At 50.9% G+C, this 25,416-nt stretch overlaps 2 protein-coding genes across 4 annotated transcripts; one reads left to right on the top strand and one right to left on the bottom strand.

The window, feature by feature from the left end:
* The first annotated feature begins 499 nt into the window (after positions 1 to 499).
* Positions 500 to 13,603, top strand: Ackr2 (atypical chemokine receptor 2). 3 transcript variants are annotated; one of them, XM_057767580.1, is made up of 2 exons: positions 500 to 552; positions 9,678 to 13,603. In XM_057767580.1, exon 2 carries the CDS (start codon positions 9,688 to 9,690, stop codon positions 10,828 to 10,830), a length of 1,143 nt encoding a protein of 380 aa, XP_057623563.1. In that variant the 5' UTR covers positions 500 to 552; positions 9,678 to 9,687; the 3' UTR covers positions 10,831 to 13,603. The 3 variants fall into 3 exon arrangements, with proteins under 3 accessions (XP_057623563.1, XP_057623561.1, XP_057623562.1); XM_057767578.1 differs by lacking the exon at positions 500 to 552 and adding an exon at positions 2,842 to 3,117; XM_057767579.1 differs by lacking the exon at positions 500 to 552 and adding an exon at positions 7,704 to 7,839.
* Positions 13,604 to 19,925: 6,322 nt separating this feature from the next.
* LOC130873596 (7-alpha-hydroxycholest-4-en-3-one 12-alpha-hydroxylase) lies at positions 19,926 to 21,443 on the bottom strand. The gene has a single exon (XM_057768430.1). The coding sequence runs from the start codon at positions 21,441 to 21,443 to the stop codon at positions 19,926 to 19,928; it is 1,518 nt and encodes a 505-aa protein (XP_057624413.1).
* Positions 21,444 to 25,416: the final 3,973 nt, after the last annotated feature.

The following is a 25,416-nucleotide window of genomic DNA, read 5'->3' on the forward strand; positions in this document are numbered from 1 at the left end:
CACACTCAAGCATTCTCCTCTGTCCTGCTGCAGGAAAGTTTCCTCGCTATTGAGGGAGAGCAGACTGCAAAATAGAACCACTAAGAAGTGAGAGAAGGGAGAGGAAGGACGGTGAAGGGAGCCTGGGAGGCGAGGCTGTCTCTTTGCTGCTGATCTGCACAGATACAGCACAGTTGGGGCATCCCACTAAGGGGCCCAGGATGGACAGAGCTGAGTGCTGGGTGGAGTTGGGAGGACCAGCCAGGTGGCCAGGATGTTGACTGCAAGCTGCTGGGTTTGAGTTAGTGTGCTTGACCCAGCTGCTGGGAAATTGGGGACTGTGCTCTTCAGAGTCACTGGGCTGTTCTTGGGGCACTCCTTCCTGGGGTGGGGGCCATCAGAGCTTGGCTCACTGCAGCGGATGGGAGGACTTGGGAGGGAAGAGCGTGCTTCCCCAGCCCCAGGAAACCAGGATGTGTGTCCGGAGATCCACACTCACTTTGCACATCCCTGAGGAAGAGGCAGCAGCCACGGGGCCCTCTCAGACTCCGGTGGATGTCCCCAGGCAATCAGGTCTGGCAGACCTCGGGGGAGGGTGGAGCCGCTCTGAGGCTGCAGTGGTCTCGGTAGCCTGGACCGGGCTCCGGGGAGAGGGAGGCATGGAACAGTTTCTACCCCAGGGGGAGCTCTTCCCCTCTTTGGGACCCCGCTTTGTGGATTCCGAGGGTTGGGCCTCAGATGGGGGGATTTTTCTCTCAGGGCTGAGATCCACCCCACTCGTTTTGCTGGAGTTAGGGTCAGAGCGTGGGTCCTGACATTTTGTCTAAGGCAGACCCAGCTACCGTTTTCCAGTATGCCAGTTAGAGAGGCAGTAATCAAAAGCAGAGAGAGATTAATTCAACGTGGCTACACTGAAAGGGGGACAGAAAAGGGGCCCAGTGACCTCCTCCCCAAGCTCATCTTTGGGGTCCTACGTGAAGCTTAGATTTAAACGGAAGGTCAGAGGCTTGCACAGCTCAGTGGTCCCGGGTGAGAAATCTGTGGCTCATAGAGGTTCAGTGACCACCCAGGGGTTCCCCAGTCTCTGGAAAGTGCACGGATCCTGATCTGCTTTCTGTCTTTAGGGGTGGTGGAGATAATTGAGCAAAATGACAACGGGGGAGGTTAAAAAAAAAAAGCAGAGGGAGAGGCTGGGGCTGGGGAGGGCCTGCTTTCCCATGCAGGGCTGCTCTGGGAGGGTGGCTGCTTCCTTTGGTTATCAGCACCCCAGACGTTCCCAGGAAGCTAGGAAACCCTAAGAAATGCAGTCTCCCAGGCAGCCTAGGGATCTGGGACCTTGGGGTTTGTGTGTGTGTGTGTGTGTAGGGGTCGTACCCTGTGGGGACTGGTTAAGCGGGTCCTTCTAGACCAACTGTGGCTGCAGACAGGGCTCTGGGTAGGAAGACAGACAGACAGACCGACCGACCTGACCTGAAAGTCATATCTTCCAGGGAGGGGTTTGGAGAGACTTTGCATCATGTCTGACTTTTCTCCTGTTTATATTGCACATTTTACATTAGACATTATATTTATTTGTGTGTGCCAAGTGGCTGTGGAGGTTGGAGCTTGACCTTGGGTGTTGTTTTTTGTTTTTGTTTTGTTTTTAGTTTTTTTGAGACAAGGTTTCTTAGTGTAGCTTTGGCTGTCCTGGAACTTACTCTGTAGACCAGGCTGGCCTTGACCTCAGAGATCCACCTGCCTCTGCCGCCCAAGTGCTGGGATTAAAGGCATATACCACCACGTCTGGCACTGGAAGGTATTCTTCCTTAGGGGTCATTTGTCTGTTTGTTGTTGTTGTTGTTGTTTTGTTTGAGACAGGGTCTTTCACTGGTCTGGAGCCCACTGATTAGGGTTGTCTGGCTAGCCAGTGTGTCCAGGGCCATGCTGCCTCTTCTTCCTCAGGACAGGAGTTACAGGTGGCATGTTACCAAGCCCAGCTTTCTACATGAGTGTTGGGGACCTGAATTAGGCTTGCAAGGCTAACACTTTACAGACTTTCCCCAGCCCTGGACACATGTTATTTTAGTCATCAAGAAAAATAGCATGTTGGGGCAGGAGAGATGGCTCAGCGGTCAAAGGCTTTTCCAGATGTCCCAGGTTCAGTTCCCAGAACCCAAGGGGTGGCTCCTAACTCTGTTACTCCAGTTCCGGGGGATCTGACACTCTCTTCTGGTCTCTATGGCCACCAGGCACACATGAGGTGCACATCCGTCTATCTAGGCAAATTATTGAGATACATAAAATAAAAAAGAGAAAGAAAAATGTTAAAAAAGGAGCAGTTAGTGTAGTGTAGAAAAAGTGTAATCCAGTGCTCAGAGTGCAGAAAGAGGGTAGCAAGTCTGAGGCCAGCTCATGCTATAAGCGATGGTCTCAACAAAGTTAAGGGAACAGAGCATAGAGACAACCGCCGTAGTACTGTTCCAGAGATGGAATGAATGAACGAAGGTGAGAAGTCCTGAGAACAGACCCTGGCCTCAGTGAGCACTGTGTAACTGTAGGGTGTTGCTACACATGGAGCTAGGATTTAATAACTGATGGTTTCTCAAACCTGTGATGGAGGGAGGAAGGAGAGAGCCAGTACTACCCACAGCTCCCTAGAGATAGGCTTCTGGTGTCTGGCACAACCTATCTGTGTAGCTATTCTGGGGATGGAGGATGTCCCTGCATCTAGTGGCTGGGGCTGACTCGATGTCTCTAGCTACTGTTGGGCCAGGGATATCGAGAATGCCACAACTCTGGGCTGAGGGCTAGAGGGGCCATCAGAAGCCGAGCAAGAGTAGTTCTCCAGAACAACCAGGGAGTCTCCGGGGAGGGTTGGATAGCCTGAGGCTCTGCACTGGCCGTGTTCTGGATCACAGGATCCGGAGGCGGCAGGGGCGAAGTTGGCCCAAGCTGTGCCTGGAGGAAATAAAATCAGAAAGGAAAAAATGAGCGAAGAGAGGGAGGAGAAGAGGCGGCCACACCATTTACACTGCCATCATTTGTTCCGATGCCAGTCCTGCGCCGAGGAGTCTCGGATACGGCCGTCACCCTTGGAGCCCCCAGACTTGGGAGAAGCCAGCTTTGTATCTGGAAGGTGAAGGAAGGCTGGCCAGGAGTGTGAGTGCTGGGGACTGGGCAGGGGTGCTGCAGGGAGGGGTGGCTTTCAGGGAGGAAAGGCACTGTCCACTAGAAGTGGCCAGATGGGCTGCTTTTACATTCCACTAGCTGCGGAGCCTGTGAGGTCTTGTTTGTTTGAGCAGTTTGTACATTTTTTTTGGGTTGCACCATCCATAGCACACTCTGCTGGAATGGATGGAGGTCAGCCCTTTGGGCAAACTACCCACCTGGCACTGTTCTTTAGAGCTTTTGGCTGGGTGCCTGGCGGTGGTGACACATGCCTTTAATCCGAGCACTTGGGAGGCACAGACAGGTGGATCTCTGTGAGTTCCAGATCAGCCTGGTCTACAGAGCGAGCTCCAGAACAGACTTCAAAGCTACAGAGAAACCGTGTCTCGAAAAACCAAAACCAAAACCAAACAAACAAAATAAAAGAGCTCTTGGCCGGGATCCAGGGCAGTGGAAGGAGAGATGCCTGTCAGCAGCTCTGGATCTCAGATCTTGGAGTTCAGATCTATTACTTGAATAAAGGTTGAATAGGCAACTTGAGTTTAGTGCGGGGTATCCAAGCGTGGGGAAACCCCCGCGGTGGCCTTTGCCACACTCACTTCTCCCAGCACTGACCACAGTGTTGGTCACTGTGAAGAGCTCGCAGACTGCCTGCCAAGGCCACGTGCCAGCTGCACAGCTCCAGGGGCTGGATCCATTGTCCGGCTTTGCTCAGGCTGGAAGGAGTCGTATCCTTCAAACTTAAGTTTGTCTGCTGAAAGGGGTACCTCAGACTAAGGCATGGCAGTTCCCCCTTGAGTTTTCCGTCCAACAGCTCATCCACGGCTTTGGGAGTTGGGTGTTACCTCATCAGGTCTGTTTCACCCTTTGGTGATGTGGGATTCTCCTCTGTGGGCTGTGATTACCTTAATGGATAAAGAAACTGCCTTGGCCTGTTGATAGGGCAGAACTTAGGTAGGCAGGGAGGACTGGACTGGATGCTGGGAGAAAGAAGGGCGGAGTCAGAGAGAGACGCCATGGATCCGCCAGAGTCAGATATGCTGAATCTTTGCTGGTAAACCACTTCCATGTGGCAATATACAGATTAATAAAAATGGTTTAAATTAAGATGTAAGAGTTAGCCAATGAAAAGTTAGAGCTAATGGACCAAGTAGTGATTTAAATAATATAGTTTCTGTGTGATTATTTCAGTTCTGGGCAGCTGGGACGAACAAGCAGCTCTCTCTTCCAACACTCTGGGACATGGAAGTCACTGGAGCAGCCTTTGAGCATCCTGGAAGGAAGTTCCAGGCATGCTTAAGTCACACGTTACAGCTCACAAAGCCACTTGTCCCTGAGAGTGAGCTCACGTGGTGCCGCCCACAAGGCCACATGCCACGTGGATGGAGCTGTGCTTTTTGTTTTTGGAGGTTTTATTTTATTTTATTCTATCCTATTTTATTTGAGACAGGGTTTAATGTACCTCAGTCTCATCTTGAACTTTCTGTGTGACTGAGGATGATCCTGAACTTGTGACCCTCCTACTTTTAAACCTCCTGAGTTCAGGGATTGAAGGTGTGCACCACAGCCATACAGCACTGAGAGTCAAACCTGCGTCCTGGGAAAGGAAGGGCTCCAACAGCTCAGCTACATCCCAGCATGGATATAACAACCTTACTGTCCCACAGATAAATTCGTGTGCCTCTGCGTCCCTAGCTTTTAGGGACACAGTGAGCTTAGCGGAACCTAAACTTGTCGGCCCTCTGACTGGACGTCCTTAAGCGATTCTCTGGATCCCCCAAAGTTTTCCCTGCAGAGTCTCCTTTAGTACCCACAAACTTACCCCAAGAAGGGAACGACTCATTCTGCTCGAGGTTCTAATGGAGAAGCCAGTGAATATAAGGGGATAAAGATGACTAGTGCTCACACTCGTTCTTGTGAGTTACAGGACTGCACAGTGGCCAGGGAGGCGCGTGCTGTCCATGCAGGGTACAAGGACATAGTTGCTGAATCAGTCGGGAAGTGTTGGGAGAGGCCTATTGCTTCAGAGAACCTGGAGAGCTTCCCAGAATCCTCAAGGGGGGGAAGACCTTCAGAAGTGGCTTAGGCCCAAGTAGAGCTGCTGTCCCCGACTTTGATCTCAGCATCTGTTAGGTTGCATGTTTGCTAAAGCAAAAGTCAGGGTCTTTGAGAAGTCAGATCAAGGCCAGGGCAGAAGGTGCAGAGCTGCAGAGAACAGCGAGGGTGCAGTTATTGGCACCTGATTGACAAGCCCTGAGCCTCAGAAGGGCTCTCTTCACCTGTACCCCTCCTCAGCTCAGCTCCTGATGCCAGCCCAGGAATGGGAGGCACTCAGAGCCAGGAGAAGCCATATACACAGGAGAGGAGCAGGAGCCCCAAGGGGGGCACAGAGCCACCTCTGAGGCCAGCCAGGAAACAACTTCCCAGACATGTTTACAGCTTGCCCAGCATCTGGTCCCCATGCTATTAGATAGGAGCCCAAGGGTGGGGCAGAGTCTGACGGAGAGGGAGTCTCCAGCGTTCCATGGGAGGGGTGATGTCCCCACCCAGTCCATTCCTTCCAAACTCATATGTGCTCAGAGTCACACTTGGTCCTCTCGAGCCAGCCGCACTTTCAAAATTCTTATAAAAATAATAAAAAAATTCTATCAGAAAGAACTGGGGAAAACATTACAGCATACATAAAAAGGGTAAAACCCATACCACATAAGCCTCTTTACAAAAACTGAGTTATGGCAGTGTGTGCTGGAACTCCAGCACTTGAGAAGCGAGGCAGGGGGATCACTACAATCCCCCAACTTCTTATGGAATGAGATTCCCACCCACTAAACGCATAAATAAATACGAGTGCAAGCTGCCACTGAGCACATGAGACGCTCACCCTAGTGGATCTGAAAAACAGGGAACAAAGTACAGATGTTTAGGAGGAACTGATGTGTATTTCATGGCTCATTAGCACCGCCAGCCCGCAGACCCTCTGTAGTGCGCCCCCTGCATAACTCCCGCTGGACTGCAAATGCATATTCATTGTTGTCTCCCTCCCCTCTCTCCTCCAAAGCCCTCCCCACTGCTGTTGGACTTAAAGGCCCCTCCCTTTGGGTTCTAACAGGGAGAGAAGTTAGTCCTATATTCTTGATCAAAGAGGCATCGTCCGCTATGAAGGAAGGTCATCCTCTTTGTGCAGCTTCAAGACAGACACACGGCAGGCAGTGTGTGTGTGTGAGTGTGTGTGTGTGTGTGTGTGTGTGTGTGTAGTGTAAGGAAGGGGATGTCCACTTTGCTAGTCGATAAGCCACATTAGGTGGTCAAAGGGATGACTGACAGATGTCAGGCAGTCACCCTAAATACTGTCCTCTTTTTCTGCCTCTGTACCTGCCCCCACCTCTCTTTTTCTGTAACTCAGCACAGAATTGAGCACAATTTAAGTTCACTTCACCCATGCCATGGTTCATGCTATTCTCATGCTTTGCTACATAGCAGTACATAGGTGTGGGTGAAGGTTTTCTAGACAAGACCACAAAAGCACAGACTGAAACTAGAGGCTGGCGTGGGGAAAATGGACTTTATCAAACAGTGCAGAGAAGAGACTCAGAAGAATGATGAGGGAGCCTACAGGGTAGCAAAAAATATGAATTATTCATCTGACAAGGGGTTAATACCAGGAGTATATAAGGACCTTAAGCCATTACCCTCTCCCAAACTATCTGATTTTAAAATGAGCAAATGATTAGTTAGGCATAATAGTACAAGCCTGCAATCTCAGTGCTTGGGAGAAGCAAGCAGGAGGATCAGGAGTTCAAGGTCAGCCTCTGCTGCAACGCAAGTTCAAAACCAAAACAAATCAAAGCAAACAGAACAAAACAAACAAAAGACAAGAGAGGATGAAGATATTTCTCAAAAGGAGACTCATAGTGGTCAATAGTACACCCTAACCATACTCCCCCAAAGATAACATTAGTAACCTTCAGGGAAATGCGAGTCCAACCCCTGAGTCGGATCCCACCGCACCAGGAAGAATGACTAACACGAAAGAGACAGAAAGCGGGGAGGCAGAGGTGAGAGTCGGATCAAGTGATCCTAGTCTACACAGCCAGTTCCAGGCCAGCTACACAAAAACATAAACAAAACACAAAATGCAAAACAATAACCTTGCTGGCTGGGATACAGAAAAAAGAGGCTCACAAGCTGTTGGAGGGATGTAAATGAGTGTGGTCACCATGCATTCCGAGCTTAGCTGAAGGCCCAGGAAAAATACCCCACCGCCATGGCATTTAGCATGCAGATTCTCAAAATAACTGTACATCGAACCACCAGATGTATGTCTGTGGGAAACGCAGGCCTCACAGAGTTGAGAAATGAGCAATCACAGAAGGTGTGGAAGAGGCTGGATAGGTGAGGATGTAGTCTGTGGCGGAAGAGGCGCTGGGGAGCCCCTGCATGGTACACTGACTGCAAAGAATCATGTGTGCTGTGGGTATTTTTAAACCTTGAAGGCGGATTCTCATTAGAGAAGCAGAGACACACTGCTTCCCACAACTCTGCAAGAGAGGAGCCAGGGCAACAAGGAGAAAGAATTCTGAGAAGAGAGGAAAGCCAGAACAGCAACTGGAAAGGGAGCAGAAAAGAGGAGGCACCAATTTGAAACTAACATCAGCGCTCTAACTAACATCAGCGCTCTGGCTGCGCTCAGAGACCAGACACTGCAAGGAGGAGGTAAGCCAGAGTGCAACCAAGCCCAGCTGCTACCAGCTACCCCGGCAGACAGCATGGTTGAGCAATCCACACTCCATCTAAGCTTTAATACAGTTCAGGGGACTGGCTCAAAAAACACCTGCCCTGCAAGGCATGCAGAGAAGGAATCCAGCTACAGCTCCGGGCCAGAAGCCCTTGAAACAAATATGCCTGGAATAGCCATGAGTCGGGGTCCTTATGGACCAGCTAGCCGCATTGATTTATTGGGAGGTGGCATGATAGACACGAGGTGTAGGGGAGAGTGATACAAAGTTACAAATCTGCTGAGGATCTTAGGGGAGAGTGATACAAAGTTTCAAATCTGCCGAGGGGTTACACATTCAGGATCTTAGTCAGTGGTGGTGTAAGGAGGAGTCTCCCGAAGACAGCCGCCCAAACACAGTTTGTAGCTGATTGAAAGTCTTTATTTCAGCTGACTAGGTCTACACTCAGGCATTCAGAACCTACGTGTAGCGCAGTGTGTCCAAATCAAGGGGTTTTTGAGGGCAAAACCAACACCTTGGCTTCTCACTTGGCAGAATCAGCAGGGCAGGGCAGGGCAGGGGTAGGGGCACTCCACTCCAGTAAGCAGTTTAACAGAAGCCAAGATAAGCAGTTAGCTGGAGGGAGGGGGCTTCTGCATGGGCAGACAATTTAACCAGCTAAGTTAGCTGGGGCATCTTGACCTCCGAGTTCTAGAATATACTTAGGCAATTCTTCTATGGCATTCTCCACTAAGGAGACCAAATTCTAGTCAAGCCTAAAATGGCTTCAGCAAGAATACAAGATGGAGGAACCTCTTGCGTTGTCTTGCCCTGTGTCACAACGAAGAGGGGAACAGAGGAGACAGTGTCAGTTGACTACCAACATTTTTTTTTAAAAAAGTCTGTTTGTATTTCTAAACTAAACCCTATGTAGTCCTGGGTGGCCTGGAGCTGGCTGTATAAGCCAGCCTTGCTTTGGACTTGTAGTCTCTGCTTACTCAGCAGACTTGCTATCTCTGGAGCCAAACTTGGAGGAGCTGGTCTGAGTTGACGACCCTCTTCTGATTCTGGACTCCACGAGTCAGTGTGAGTGGGGTGGGTGTCCAGTTCTCATACCAGAGCATTCTGGAAATCGCTTCGGCATTTGCTACTCTCCTGTGCACATGCACTGGAAACTTCTAGGCTCATATATACCAACCATGCCACCCCGCAGACTGTTGACAACGGCCAGATTCTGCCTATTCTGTGATCACATGCTGGCAAAACTGAATCCACGTATTAAAACCTCTGGGGAAGTGGCAGCCCTGGTTAGACAATGCTCCCCTTAACCTGCTCAGTGAGATGCAGTGTCTATCCGCACATCACCTCAACTTGTACCATGCATGCTGAGGGGGGGCACCTCCTTGGGTTGCTGTTCAGGTATTGAGCCACAGCCTCAGGAGAGTATCAACTTAAGGAAGGTGCATTATTTGGGCTCAGGGATTGAAGGGACACAGTCATTCATAGTTTAGGTTTCTCTCTTTAATCTTTGTGTTTGCATGTGTTTACATGTTCATGTATGTGAGTACAGGCAGACCAGTGGATGTCGGAGGACAAACGCATGTCTTGGTCTTCTCTGCGGTCGTGTACCCCAGGCTAACTGGCCTTTGAGCTGCTGAGGCTTTTGTCTCTGTCTCCCGTCTCTTTGTAGGAGTTCTGGGATTATAGATGTGCTGCTGCCTCTGGCTTCACTTGGGTCTGGGCATCTGCGCTGAGGCCCTCATGCCTGCCCAGCGAGTGCCTCACCCCACCGAGCTCTTTCCCAGGGCTCTCACTATGGCTTTTTGTTTCCTGCAGAACTTCAGCCATGCCCACCAAAGCGTCCCCCCTGCCACTCACCACCAGCTCCGAGAACAGCAGCTCCGTCTACGACTATGATTACCTGGACGATGTGACCGTCTTGGTCTGCAGGAAGGATGAGGTCCTGTCCTTTGGGAGAGTCTTTCTGCCGGTCATCTACAGCCTGATCTTTGTGCTGGGCTTGGCTGGGAACCTCCTCCTCCTGGTGGTACTTCTCCGCTACACACCGCGAAGACGGATGATCGAGCTCTACCTGCTGAACATGGCCATCTCCAACCTCTTGTTTGTAGTGACGATGCCCTTCTGGGCCATCTCTGTGGTCTGGCATTGGGTTTTTGGCAGTTTCATGTGTAAGGTGGTGAGTGTTCTCTACACGATTAACTTTTACAGCGGCATCTTTTTTATCACTTGCGTGAGCCTGAACAAATACCTGGAGATCGTTCATGCTCAGCCTCTCCACAGACCGCAGACCCGGTTCAGGAACCTGCTCCTCATTGCCGCAGTGTGGACCACAGCCCTGGCCATCTCTGTCCCAGAGATGGTCTTTGTCAAGGTCCACCAGACCTCAGATGGCGTGTGGCACTGTTACGCGGATTTTGGCGGACACGCGACCGTTTGGAAGCTCTACCTGCGCTTCCAGCAGAACCTTCTGGGGTTTCTCCTCCCATTCTTGGCCATGGTCTTTTTCTATTCCCGCATCGGCTGTGTTTTGGTCAGGCTGAGGCCGCCAGGCCAGGGCCGGGCTCTGAGGATGGCCGCAGCCCTGGTGGTAGCTTTCTTCCTGCTCTGGTTCCCGTACAACCTCACCGTGTTTCTGCACTCGCTCTTGGACCTGCACGTCTTCGGGAACTGCCAGATCAGCCACTCTCTGGACTACACGATGCAGGTGACGGAGAGCCTGGCCTTCTTCCACTGCTGCTTCACGCCAATCCTCTATGCCTTTTCCAGCCGCCGCTTCCGGCAGTATCTGAAAGCTTTCCTGGCTGCCGTGCTGAGATGGCACCGGGACCCTGGCCCTGCCCAGGCCCTGCCATCTAGCCATTCGGAGAGCAGCAGGGTTACTGCCCAAGAAGATGTGGTCAGCATGAATGACCTGGGAGAGAGGCAGGCTGATGACTCCCTTAACAAGGGGCATACGGGGACTGATTAGGCCTGAGTGGCCGTGCCATTCTGGAAAGAACACCACTCCCTCTCAGGGCCCGCATGACTGCACTGCTTGGCTGGTGGTTCTCAACCACCAGCAGTCCTTTTTCATGGCTGCCCCTTCCTCCGTCTCCCTGGACCCCATGCTGTCTGCTGATTCGCTGCAATGGTCCCCATGATCTTTGCTTCTGTGGCTTTCTGGGCCCCTAGCAACCAGTGAGGTCATTCTACTTGGGCTTCAAGGGCTTTGTGACCAGCCTATGATCTCACCTCTGCCATGCTCCCTAGTCTCCCCTCCCAGTAGGGAGAGCTCAGTCATGCCACCTGCCTGGACAGTCGTCCCCTTGGGGAGCGATGGCTCATTCCTTTGTTCTTGGGGTCATGGCTCAGATCTCACGGTGTTGGTGAGGGGCCCCATGCTCACCCTACTTCATACCCTGTCTGCATCCCTGATGCTCTAGACTGTTGGCATCTGCCCTGACCACTTACACTCAGTCCACAGATTTCTCCCGTCTGTGGCGTCCACTCATTACTGCCTTAAGCCCATCCACCCTGCAGAGCCGCGGAGGAAGGCTCTTACTGCGTGGTCACAGCTGCACTCAAACCCATGTTACAGAAGGAAGTGTCTGTGGAGTGTGAGTGACGAGTTCTTTCTTTGTGGCATTTTTTGGAAGAGCCACAGGTGCTCTCCCCACCAGGGCCCTTTTCTGTGTAACTCAGAGGGGTCTACACCTTCCTGGCCTTGACAGTTGCTCCAAAGCTGTTGTCTGAAGGCACTGGAGGTGCTCCAGTCGGAGAATAGCACAGCAGGCGCACATCTGGCAGGAGGAGGAAGGCAGGAACCATCCCAGCTCGGGCCTGATCTCGGGACCTTCAGTCTTTCCGGGGTCTGTCAGTCAAGTTCAAGGCTTTCTCTGAACTTTCCGAAAGACATGCTGGGGAGAAGGCGGCCCCTCAACACATCCTGCTGGGAAAACTGGGTTTGCACGTGTGGGAGATTAAAACAAGATCCTATCTCTCATCCGGTACGAGAGCAGCTAAAAATGGATCAAAGACTCGGTAGACCTAAAGCTTTGACCCAAAGGAAAAGCACAGGGAAACAACCAAGACATCATCAGAGGCAAGGACTTTCTGAGCAAAGTTCCAGTATCCCAGGAAACACAAGCAGGAACTGAGAAGCAGGATTGCATGAAGTTACATGGTGTTATAGTCTCCAAGGCATGGGGGGCAATGGTCAGGATAAAAAGACGGCTTCATCTGTCTCTTTAACCCAGCTCACTTTTACCTAACAGGGCCAATATCCAGACTGCACAGGGAACTGAAAAATTGACAAGGTCAAATAATCCAATAAAAAAATATGGGCGAGTGGTCTGAACAGGCATTTCTCAAAAGAAAAGATGCTCAATAAACATGAAAAACACTCTGCATCCTTGTCCGTCATGGAAACGCAAATCAGAATGATGCTGCAGGTCTACCTCACCCAGGTCAGTGTTCCCAAGAAGTTACAAGAACAGCAGAACCATGGACTCTGGTGGGACACGGGGAAGATGGACCCTTAGTGACTGCCGCTGGGTAAACTGGTACAGTCGCTGTGGGCAGGAATTTGTTGGTTAAAGACCTGAAAACTGCTAATGACCCATCAATAAAACCCCTGAGTGTCCATCCCTGAAGGAAGTAAAGTCGGTGAACTCCAGAGACAACCGTGCACCGTGTTTATCAATAGCCAGGATGGGAATCAGGATTAGTTAGTTAGTATTAATTAGTTAGTATTAATACTGATTAATTAATCAGTATTAGTTAGTATTAATTAGTTCAGCAACTAATGAATGGATGTGGAAAAAACCATAAACACACTGTAGGGTATTTTACCCAGCCTTGAAGGAGACGAGGAGGAGAAGCCGGAAAATGATAGTATTCTGATTGAGTCAAGTGACATAAGCCAGGTTTAGAGGAGTTTCACGTATTTCCTCTACTTTGTGGAAACTAAGACAAGAGAGTAGGAAGTAGGAATAGGGAGAGCAGAGGGAGGAAGGCATGGCGCATGTATGTCATGGACAAAGCATGACATTCACATGTATGGAAAGGTCACAGAGAACCCTGTCAGTCTACACAGGATGAGCCCATAACTACAACAACATTGCTTGGCATGAAGGCCAGGACTTGTGTGTGTGTGCACATGGATGTGCGTGTGTGAGTGGGTGTGCATGTGCGCAATGAATAGGTATGTGCCAGTACATACATCCACCTTTGTTTTTTGAGACAAGGTCTCTCCCTGGTCAAGGCAGACCCCTGTCTTCCCCTTCCCCGAGGCTGCGCTGGTATATGTACCAAGCCTGGCTTTTTGACACAGGCTCTGAGGATTGGACTCAGGTTCTGGTCCCTGTGTGGCAGGTACTTCCTCGACTGTTCCTCTTCAACCCAAGGCCAGCGCTTTCTCAGCCACATCCAGGAGTCTTCACCCTCCAGCTCCTCCATTTCCTGAACACCCACCACTCTGTGCAGCTCTCGTCTGCCCTGCTCCCTCTGTAATAAAGTTTGTTCTGGTCACGCATGTTCTCCCTCCTCTTCCGAGCTAGTCCTAGCTGCTCTGGGGGAAGTTGCCCTGCCCCGTGCTCTGGGTGGAGTCTTAGACTGTTCTGATTTGGATCAGCATCCTCTGAGTTTCCCGTGATAACGGTTTGGTCCCAGGTGTTACTGCTGAGTAGTGGAGAAACCTTCAGAAGGTGGGGCCTCCAAGCATGCCCTTGAAGGAAACACTGGAGCCTGAACCTTTGCCCTCACCAGTGTCTCCCTTTGCGACTTATAAGTTGAGCGTGTGCTCATTCCGTGTGTTGCCATCTGGTCCAACGGCCAGCATCCCAAACCCATGTATCTGGGGCTACAAGACTATAGCCTCCCTACGCTGAGCCCAAATAAATCTTTTCTCTTTGGTCATTGATGACCTTGGGTCCTTTGTTGCAGCAGCAGGAAGCTGACTGATACATAGAGTAATTGCAATTTTATAATTTCACGGCCACATGATTCTTTGGGGACGGACATGTGACCTAGGCAAAGTCAGTGGGACGTGGGCAACCGGGACTTACTGGATAGAGCATGAAACTAAAACGGGAGGGGTGAGGTCTGGTTGTCAAGAAGTCAAGTGAGCTGACAACTCCCCAGTGCCGGCAGCACCACTCTGCCCCACCCCCGTGTGGATTCCTGTGGCTAGTTATTAGCATGCTCCCTGCCGCCCAGCCCAGTGCAGGCTTCCTTCTCCAGGGAGCCTTCAGTCCCCAAGGCTTCCCCAGCCTCACAGAACCCCTCACAGCCGGCTCACCCCTTACAGCCCAATGAAGACAAAGCGCAGCGCCGCACAGGAAAGGAACCCCAGGTAAGAGAAGTAGAGGGCAGGATGGTGGGCGGCTGTGTTCCCAGATGGCGGAGGTGCTCATTTGTAAGTCTTCAGCCCACATGCTGCTCCCAGGGTGTGGCCTATAGCAGATGCTCATGGAGTACTTCAGGGGGCACATTCGTTCATTTTCTCGTGAAGACAACGCTGCTTAAGGAAGGAAGGGTTTACTTGGGTTCACAGTTTGAAGTCCAGTCCCTCATAGGGGAAGTCAGATTGCACCCAGTCAGGAGGCAGAGAGAGATGGACACTGGTGCTCAGCTCGGTTTCTCCCTTTTATTCATTGCTACCCTGGCCACAGGATGGTGCCACCCAAAGTCAGGGCAGCTTTCTTACCTCACCTTCCTGCTCAGCCAATCTACGAACTCCACACATGCCCACAAGTTAGATTCTATGTCCTGTCAAACTAAAAATAGCCAGAACGGGATCTCTACTCCCCGCCCCCTTCATTTTCTTCCCCCATCCTCCCTCCCTCCCTCCCTCCCTCCTCCCTCCCTCCCTCCCTCCCTCCCCCTCCCTCCTTTCTTCCCTTCCTCCCTCCCCCTCCCTCCTTCCTTCCTTCCTTCCTTCTCTGTAGTGAAGAGGTGAGCAGGCCTGCTTTCCTGTCAGGATCCCGGCTCCCCGGCTAGTTTACGCCTGAAATAATTACACGGAAACTGTATTCATTTAAATACTGCTTGGCCCATTAGTTCTAGCCTCTTATTGGCTAATTCTCACATCTTGCTTTAACCCATATTTAGTAATCTGTGTAGCATCACGAGGTGGTGGCTTACCAGGAAAGATCCTAACCTGTGTCCGTCTCAGGTCTGAGAATCATGGCGGTTGCCTGATTCTGCTTTCTCTCTCCCACAATTCTGCTCTGTCTTCCCCGCCTACCTATGTTCTGATCTATCAAGCCAAACAGTTTTCTTTATTAATTAACCAATGAAAGCAACAGATAGATAGAAGACCCTCCTATATCACTTCTCCTCTTCCTCTACCTCCTTTCCTCTTTCCTCTTATTTTTGATTTTTTTTTAACTAAGTTTTTTTTTTTTTTTGAACGAAGACTGGTGAATGGAGAACTGAACAGGAAGACAATGTCCCACCTAGTTCTGTTCTCTGCACACTCTGTAACCATGTGCTCCCTGCAACACTCACGTGCACACACATGCACACACACCTGTGCATTCGTACATACAGTCACATACACATGCACACACATGTATACACACCTATGCATTCATACATATAATCACATACATATGCACACACATGTACACACACCTATGCACACACATGTACACAACCTATGCATTCGTACATATAATCACATACACATGCACACACATGTACACACACCTATGCACACACATGTACATGCACCTATGCATTCGTACATACAGTCACATACACATGCACACACGTACACACATGTACACAACCTATGCGTTCGTACATACAGTCACATACACATGCACACACATGTACACACACCTATGCACACACATGTACACAACCTATGCATTCGTACATACAGTCACACACACATGCACACACATGTACACACACCTGTGCACTCGTACATACAGTCACATACACATGCACACACATGTACACACACCTATGCACACACATGTACACGCACCTATGCATTCGTACATACAGTCACACACATGCACACACATGTGCATGCCCAGCTGTTCCTCCATGTGCCTGACTTACCTTTAGTGGGTTTTTGTTGTTGTTCTATGTGTTCCCCATACCCACCTCTCTCAACTCTGATGTCGTCAGGTCTGTCTGTCCGAGGCCCCAGATTCTTTATGTCCAGAGGGGACTCCAGGCTCCCTCAGTTCTTTATCTGTGGTTGATTTGTCTGAGGACATGGAGGGAGGGTATTAGAATTCCCGAGACCACGCGTGTCAGGCAGACTGATGAGATGCAATCCAAGTTATGGCGACAGGACCAAGGTCTCCCAAGTCCCTGACTTTGTGCCCCAGATGTGCAGATGGGATGGGACACAGTATGCCAGGTGAGGGAGTTCAGGGACCTTGTTACCAGCCTTGGTGACATGTGTGTATCTGTCTAGGGCATCTATGTACACGTGTCTGCCCCCAACAGTGTGCTGTGTGGGCCGCATATAATACATACAGCTGTGGATGTGGATCTACTATGAATGTGTATCTGTATGTGTCCGCAGGCTTTCTAACTGCTCCTAATTGTGTGTGTGTGCGCTGATTGTACACATGGGTGGGCACTGATTGTACGTGTGGTTGTGCACTGATTCTCTGTGTATATGTGGTTATGCACTGATTGTTTGTATGCGTGAATATGCACTGATTGTGTAACCATGGGTTTGTACTGATTGTGTACACGTGAGTGTGCACTGGTTGTGTATGAGTGAGTGTGCACTGATTGCCTGTGAACAAGTGGGTGTGCACTCGTTGTCTGTGTACGGGTGGGTGTGCACTTCCTGGGAAAGAGACTGATAGTTAGCAGAGCCCTGACAGAGCAGAGCGCTGGCCGTGGACACTCCTGCTTATGGTTTAGGGACCCTGTGCAGCAGCTCACCAGTCCGTACAGCCCAGGCCAACGCAGAGCCTCTCCTCTAACCCCTACCTACTTCCAAGCCTGAACATTGCTCTGCTCCCTGCTCTGTCTGTACCAGGCCTGCCATGACTGGCTCCCTGTGGCCCCACCCAGCCTTAGCCAACAGTCTCAGGGGTGCCTCTGTATGCACCTGACCACCAGGCTTGTAGGCGAGGAGAACTCTGCTGTGTGCTGGCTCAAGGAGAGGGGGGAGTGACAGCCTGCAGCTAAGCTCTGGTCCCTTGGCGTTGTGCTGTGAGACTGGAGTGTTCACACCAGTAACTACGTGGGGGAAAGTCTTTTCCCTCCCAGGTGCCCAAAACCCACCATAGGAGAGTTGTTTTACTTTATGTTGTCTTGGCTTTGTGAATTTTTGGGGGTGACAAACTCTTACTGGAAAGTCTAGGCTGCCTCTGAACATGAATCCTCCTGCCTCAGACTCCTGAGTGCTGGGTCTCTTGTGTGTCCCTCCACAGACAGCAGAAAAGGCCTCTCTGGTCATATTCTATTGTAAGCCATCTCCAGACAGAATCCATTTGCTGCTCTTCCCTTGGAGGCCCTGAGGGGAAGGAAGGGACACACTGTGGGGCTGGGCCAGCATGGCTAGGTGTACCCTTGGGTCTCCTCTGATAGGACTGTTCCCATCAGTCCTCATGGAGGGGATCCAGAACCACAGGAGCCCCAGGGCTACCCATGCAAGCAGACAGGCACTGGATTCTCCTGCATAGCCAAGATTTCTGGGAGACCCCACATGTGGGACAGAGCGCCTCTGATCACCTCAGACCTGGCCACTGATTGTCTTGGTCCTTCACATAACTTTCTGGGCTCTCAAAGGCCACTCTCTGCAGGGGGAGAGTTTTCTGCAGAGCTGCCCAGGCCACTTGCAACTGAGAGCTTCTGGCCCTGACTCAGGGACACGCAGGCCAGGCTCCTGCATCCCCCGAATATGTGAAAAGGGAGAAAACCTGGCAATGAGGACCTTCTCCTGCCCATTGAACTGAACACGGGCTGGCTGGCTGGGAGCCATTGGGAAGCTCACCGTTATGACTCTCGGTTTTCCACCCCAGTCCTCCTCTCATGTCCCTGTCCATCTCCTCTCCCTGTGTTCCTTGCCTTGTGGAAGTGGACAGGTAGGGCTCTCAGACTGACTTCATCATTCCAGAAAGGCAGGTCTAGGTCCAGGGTTGCACCGCTAGTGGAGACATCTTGCCCCAGCTTGAGCCTTTGCCTACTGTCACAGCAATGCTCAGGGCAGAGTAGGCAGGCTGAAAGGATGCAGAGCAGTGTTAGGAAAGCCTCTCTGCATGGGCCCTGTGGTGGCGAGGCTGCCTGTGCTGCCTGGACCCACCTTTTCCAGGATCCTCTGTCTAGCTACACTTGTCCCCAGCCTGTCCTAATCCCAGTCAGGCCCCGCTACCAGTCAGCACAGCTCTGGTGGCAACACTGAGGAAGTGTGTCTGGCCCTAAGGTCACCTGTATTTCATGCACCAAGGATGCTAAGGTCATGCAAGGGCAGGAAATATTTGGCTACAGGCTGGAAATCGAGTTTCTACGACATGATGCGTGTTCAGAGAAGTGGCAGGCAGAGACAAATGGACACGTCACCAGACTCTGAAGAGCTCAGTCCTTGGTTCTGGGGGTCCTGGGTCCCCTCCGTGAGGACTAACGAAGACAGTCCCGTCAGAGGAGACCCAAGGGGACAGCTAGTCACACTGGCCCAGTCTAGCAGTGCTGTGTCCCTTTCTTCACCCCCACACCTCTCACCAGCTTCCCCCCTCAGGACCTCTGAGGACAAATCCCTGATGGGCTTGAATCTGGACCAGGAGCAAGAAGAGGAAAGCAAGACAGTGACAGCAATGGTCTAGCCTAGGTATACTGGGATGGATAAGCAATATAGGGAAGCCCAAGGGGCACAAAGCCGTGTCCGGGATGGGAAGATGGAGGCGGAGGAAGGCTTCCAGGAGTAGCTGGTACTGGGTTTGCAGTCAATGTTATTCCTTTGCCTTAGGGAAGGCCCCGCTGCAGAAATCTGGCAGAAATGAAGCAACCCAGATGACAGGAGCATGGAGGTAACAGAGAGCCAGGGAGATGAACGGTGGCAGCTAGAGACGCTCTTTGAAAAGAGTTTCGGATAGCTATGTGAACCAAGGGTGGGAGGGTCAGGCCTGGTGTGGAAACAGGCAGAGGCTACAGGCCTAGGAACAGCAGCAGAGGTGGGTGGGACGTGAGGTTTCTCAGGCACTACAGGGCTTGAGCAGACGGAACTGGGCCTGATGCCTGCGAGGGAGGAGGCGAGGTGTTTGGTGTCTGCTCTGGGTCGTGGGTGAAGGGCAGCTCTGAGCAGAGAGGCAGGGGGAGTAAGGAAGGAAGCCCGTCACCAGAGCGTGGGATGGACGTCGAGTTCCACACAGCCCGAGCATATCTGAGGGGCTGTGGGATCTGACAGGGAGACAGAGGACATGAAGTGGAGAAAGCCAGCTCAGCTTCCTGGGAGCCACGAGGAGACGATGCAGAGAAGAGAAAGTGGCATGGAACCTCGAGGGGCTCCTGTATCAGATGTGGCCATTCTCCACGCCTGGCTCCAGAGCCCTTAAACTGTGGCTAGGCCACTTTCAAAAAGCACCCACGAGTTTGCTAACATGACCCCACTAATGCAAAGCAGCCGGTGAGTTTCTTCGAAATTGTTTAAGTTCTAGTTCTTTGTAAACTCTGGGCTAAGAGATACAGACCAGAAAACAAGCCTCGACTTCAACTCTTTGCTTTCTCTTAGCTGATTTATTAGGAATAATCACACACATGGCTCGACGCCATCGAAAACACCTCCAGGGTGCGGAGTACGGGCACCGAATAGAGTGGGGAGGAGGGTTTGAGGCAGCATTCGCCAGATGCTGCTTGACTCGCGCAAGCTCAGTTTGTGCGCCAGGATGAGACACCCGCTGCAGGTTGAGATTGAGCTGTCCGTGGGTGCTCCTCCTGAGAGGAGGGTCTGGCGAAAACCCCCGGGGAGACAGCATCTTTCACGGAGCGTGACAACCTATGAGACGTTTAGGAGGCGAGACAGCGAGGATCCCAGGGAGTGCCAGGGGTGCCACAGAGCCAGGAGGAGGGCTGTTTGGCGCCACTCTGGACTGCAGGGTGTGGTCAGGCTCATGAGCTCACTGCATGCGTGGACTTCAGGCGGTAGCGGAATCGCACCTCATAGCTGGGCTGTGAGGTGCCGAAGCCCCAGCGCCTGGGGTGTAAAGGGGGCACAGGCACGTCGGGGTCCACCAGCTCAAAGTCAAAGTACATAACCATTAGTAGGACAAAGAGCTTCATCTCGCTGAGGGCAAAGAACCTGCCAGGGCAGATGGAGACGCCTGAGCCCCACGGCATGTTGTAATGGTGGATCTTCTTGCCTGACTTGTAGAAGTCCACTTTCCGGGTGCCGTCAGGGTTGAGGAAGCGATTGTACTTGAAGACTGTGGGCTCGGGGTGGATGTCGGGGTCCATGTGCACCGAGAGGTAGGGGAAGAGAGCCACCTTATCTCCTTGGCGGATCTGGTACTCTTGCCCACTGTCCATCTTTAGGACGTAATCCTTCTGCACCATCCTAAGGAGGGTGGGGGAAGCGCCCAGCCGCAGGGTCTCCTCCATCACACTGTCCAGCACTGGCATGTGCTTCAGGGCACTCAGTGTGAAGGCAAAGGACTTTCTGCCTTCTAACCTGCACTCACCCAGGACCTGGGTGGCTTCCTCTTGTACGGCCTTCATGGCGTCCTGATGCTTCAGCAAGAACACGAGGGCCCAGAAACAGGCTGGCCCCGTGTTCCCCTGGGAGGCCCAGAGCATCATGAAGTTGAATTTGTCCTGCATGGATGAATCTACTCCCTGCTCCCTCAAAAACTGAAGCATGCAGCCTAACCAGTTACTTATGCCGTCTTTCTCCAGGTTTTGTTCCACAGAGAGTTTCTTGTGGAAAAGACGCTGGAGTTGGCCCACTTCTACCCGCTCCCGTGGCCCCAGCAGGGAGTAGACAAACCTGGGGAAAAGCAAGTCAAACCTGCGGAACTTGGTGAACAGCTCCTCGGACTCAAGCAGATCCTGCGCCTTGTCCTTCGTGCAGCCAAACAAGCTCAGGAAGCCAGCCTTGAACAGGACGCTATAGCAGAAGCGAAAAAGGCCATCTTCGTGCCAGGAGCAGGCATCCAGACTCGGGCCTTTGGGCCCTAGCATCACCAAGGACAGACAGTCCAGCATGGCCTTGTTGAGGTCCTCCAAGCCTTGTCCCATCAGATGCTTAGTACTGGCTGAGTGTAGCATCCGGTGGTCCCCATCCATGGACCGGTATCCAAACACCTTCAGCACCAGTTCCTGTGCAAACTCTAGGAAGTCTAGTGCTCTCTGTGTGTCCTTAACAATGGGGCCAAAGGACAGGGGGTCCATGACAAAGGTGATGTACTGGCCTCCGAGCTGCACCGTGAACACATCTCCGTGCTTGGCCCGCATCCCCTTCAAGAATTCATACATATTCTTCCGGAAAGCTACGGCGTGGCCCAGCCAGGGCACGAGACCTTTGTCCAGAGGTGGCTCCCGGGGCCCACGGTGCCTGAGCAGCTTGAGCAGACACAGGCAGCCCACAATGACGGTGAGCAGGGCTCCAAGGAGCGGACTGCACAGCACCATGGCCAGACACCAGCTGAGCTCTGCACGCAGTCTCGTCAGCGCAACACTTGTCAGCTCTCCGGCGCTGGAGTTGCTTTATGTGGCCTTCAGAAGTCAGGAAGGCCAAGGTCCGTCACCCTTGGACCTTGCTCTGTGCTGTGAAATGTGCGGTAAATAATAGGTCCTAGTTAGCTGGCACCCGGGAGAAGACGGTATTCCAGCTTAACACATGACACAGCAGATCCTGGCCAGAAAGACTGTGGCCATAGATTCCGTGTCGGCTCTCAGACCCGACATGCTGTCTCCACGCTTGCCTTGAGTCCACCCCTGCCGGCGGCTCACACTCTCGTTTACCCACACATCAGCTTGTTTTCTAGCTCTTCGACTAAATGTACACGTCTCCTTCATCTTAAATAATTTTTTAAATTTATTTTGTGTGTATGAAGGGGTACATGGTTGGCATTGGTATCTTACAAATTTTTTATTTTGTGTGTGTGGGGAGGGTACATGGTTTACATCGGTATCTTACAATTTTTTATTTTGTATGTGTGGGGTATATGGTTGACATCGGTATTTTACGATTTTTTATTTTGTATGTGTGGGGTACATGGTTGATATCGGTATTTTACGATTTTTTATTTTGTATGTGTGGGGTACATGGTTGACATCGGTATTTTACGATTTTTTATTTTGTATGTGTGGGGTACATGGTTGATATCGGTATTTTACGATTTTTTATTTTGTATGTGTGGGGTACATGGTTGACATCGGTATTTTACGATTTTTTATTTTGTATGTGTGGGGTACATGGTTGACATCGGTATCTTCCTCTACTGAATCTTCACCTTAGTTTTAAATTTGCCACATTGACTTTCTTTCTTATTTAAATATTACTTTATTTTTATTCATGTATATGCATGCTTGCCTGCTTACATGTGTGTCTACCACATACAAGCTTGGTGCTGGTGGAAGCCAAAAAAAAAAAAAGCATTGGATCTCCTGGAACTAGAATTTCAGATGGTTGTGAGCCAGTATGTGGGTTCTGGGAACAGAATCCGAGTTCTCTGTAAGAGCAGTCGGTGTTCTTAACCTCTGAGCTGCCTTCCCATGTCCAAGATTTATTTTTATAGTTTTTAAATTATGTGTGTGTGTGCGCGTGTGAGTGCAGGAAGCCAGAAGAACTGGATTGCCTTGGACTGGAGTAACACATGGCTGTGAGCCTGATATGGGTGTTGGGAACTGACTTTGGGTTCTCTGGAAAAGCAGAAAATGCTTTTAACTGATGAGCCACTTCTCCAGCCCCTGTAACTTATATTTTGAGGTGGGATCTCTTGGAGCTTGTTGACTGCACTGGCTGGCCACTGAGCTCCCAGGATCCTTCTGTCTTGTTATGTAGGTACACAGGCATGCAGAGTGAACAGTCAGTGTGCGCATCCTAGGTGACTGGCAAAGCCTGAAGAGAGCCAAGTAGCTGCCAGGGTGCTGATGCCACCATGGGGTTTGATGTTAACGAGTCCGTCTATGGGAGCCGGACGACTCAAGCAGAGGTTCTGGCTCTTATCCCAGAGTCCCTTATCTGGACCTGCCCTCAGGGCTTGCTGGTGCAGCTCTCCAACACAAGGATGGAATTCTGTGCTCTAGATCAGCAGGGGCTGTAGTAATCTCAGGCACTGGCCTTGTTTTTACTAGGGCTCGCTATACCGTGGGAAGACTAGGTTAGACTCCCTCTGCCGTTTGACCCTGCCTTGGGATTTGGAAGCAAGCCAAGCATTGTTTAAGAGTCTCCATGAGATGTCAGCCAGCTTCTTACCACCAGGCTCACCAGGGGAGAAGCTGTGGATCACACTGCCTGGGATAGTTCTGCTAGCCGTCTCTACACAAAACAGCTCTCATTCCAAAAGAAATACCAGCACTTATTCCGGTGTAAAGTGTGAGTGGCCATGGCCCAGGAACACAGATTCAAGTGGCTCCAAATACCATGTTTCAGTGTAGCAACAATTTAATGAAGTCTTTACAGGAACAGAGCAAAGAAGGGTCTGTCCGCTTGTACACTCTGACAGGACTGTGGGTAATGCGTCCCGACTTAGGGGCCAACAAACCCCCACATCATTTTTCTCTGAACCTGCAACATTACTGTTCTCCACGCCCACTAAAGTTTTACTCAGCCAGTTCAACTGAATGTGTGCTTTCTAGTGTATAACAGAATGCGTGGCTTTCTGAACTATTCTCTAACTTCCTAACCCACGAACAAGGACTTCGGTTTCTCAGACCATGGGTCCATATGCTGTGTTATCTTCTGCCTTGAGTTCTCCCTAGCAAGGAGCAGGAAGCAGCACGCCCTGCCTCCAGGAAGCCCTCCGTGATTGCGGTCATAGAATGTACTTAAGACCGTCCCATTTCCAGGGCTTTAGGTGGAGTCATAAAGAGTCAAGCACATCAAGCTGAAATGTGCCCTGAGTTTTAACACATGGAGTACCATTTTGCATCCTTGCCTTCATCCATGCGCCCTCTTCTTCCTGGATCAGCCTCTTTTAGCCAGTCAAAAGTGTGTGTATGTGTTGTGTGAGAAATGTATGTGTGTGCTGTGTATGTAAAAATGTGTTGTAAAGTGTGTGTGTGTGGTGTGTGATGTGTTTGTATATGTTTGTCTGTGATGTGTATGTGTGTATGTTGTGTGCGATGTGTACATGTGTGTGGTGTGTGTGATATATATGTGTGTGTGCTGTGTATGTGTGTGTGCTGTGTATGTGTGTGCTGTGTATGTGTGTGTATATGGATGATGTGTATGTGTGTGTAGTGTGTGTGGTGTGTGTGTATGTGTGTGGTGTGTATGTGTGTATGTGTTAGGGTTTCTATTACTTAATAAAACATCATGATTCAAGCAACTTGGGAGGAAAGTGTTATCTCATCTTCCAGGCTACTTTCCATCACTAAGGGAAGCCAGGGCAGGAATCCAGGCAGGAACCGAAGCAGAGGCCATGGAGGAGTGCTGCTTTCTGGCTTGCTCCCCAAGACTTGTTTGGTCTACTTTCTTATTCAACACAGGACCACAACATGGGCTGGCACCACCCTTGGTGAGATGGACCCTCTCACATCTATCATTAAGAAAATGCGTTATGTCTTACCAAGCGGCCAGTCTTGTGGGGCTCTTTCCCAATTGAGGCTCCACTCACCAGATGACTACAGTAACATCAGGCTGACAAAAGCCTGCCAGGGCAGGCTCTTTTGGAGGGAGACTTGCTGAGAGCTGGGAGGTTAGCCAGTCAGTCTCCACAGCAGTGGAGATAGTAGATATAAGTATGTTAAACAATGCAGAGAGCCGACCGTGAAAGGAACCACGGTGATCATGTGATTAAGTGGAGGCTGGGGAACAAGATAAGGTTGTACTGCACTCAGAAGGGGGACGGTGCTAACTGGAAGGGGGGGCATTCGGTCCTAACAGTGGAATGAGGGGGGAGGTTCAACTTAAGGCTGTGCAAGAAACACAGCCCTGGCCACAAGGTGGGAAAGAAATAGCTTATCCTGGAGCCAAATGAGTGGCCGTGGTCCTGGAACACAGATTTAGATTATCTGAAAATTAATGCTTCAGCGTGTAACACACGATTTTGTGTTACACCCTCGGTACAGTTCATGCGCCACTGTACCTTATGCGAGTCGGGTAAGGGCCTGGAGATTGAAAGAACACACAAAGAGACCAGGGTCATTGGAAAGGAGATCAGCCGAATGCCGTTTATTTAGACTTGGGGAAGTCCTTAAATATCTAACTGCTGCACAAGGACCCCTACCCAGGCAGGTGGGAAATTATCATATTAACAATGGAGTCAATGTCCTACAGCTAACCACCAGGTGGGGCAGGGAGAGCACAGAAACAAACAGGATGCTTAGTTAGCTGACCATAAACTGTCCCGGCAAATGCACCCCAGGAACAAGGGCAGACCCAGGCCCTACAGGTCCTCTTTTTATATAAAATATATGACTAGCCCTGTCTTGGGTG

This window comes from Chionomys nivalis, chromosome 4 (assembly GCF_950005125.1).
Source record: "Chionomys nivalis chromosome 4, mChiNiv1.1, whole genome shotgun sequence".
Taxonomy (NCBI): domain Eukaryota; kingdom Metazoa; phylum Chordata; class Mammalia; order Rodentia; family Cricetidae; genus Chionomys; species Chionomys nivalis.

Coding starts and splice junctions, on each gene's coding strand:
- Ackr2 (XM_057767578.1), top strand. CDS start 3,008: ATGCCAGTCCTGCGCCGAGGAGTCTCGGATACGGCCGTCACCCTTGGA. Junction 3,118..9,677: donor AAGGAAGGCTGGCCAGGAGT/GTGAGTGCTGGG, acceptor TGTTTCCTGCAG/AACTTCAGCCATGCCCACCA.
- LOC130873596 (XM_057768430.1), bottom strand. CDS start 21,443: ATGGTGCTGTGCAGTCCGCTCCTTGGAGCCCTGCTCACCGTCATTGTG.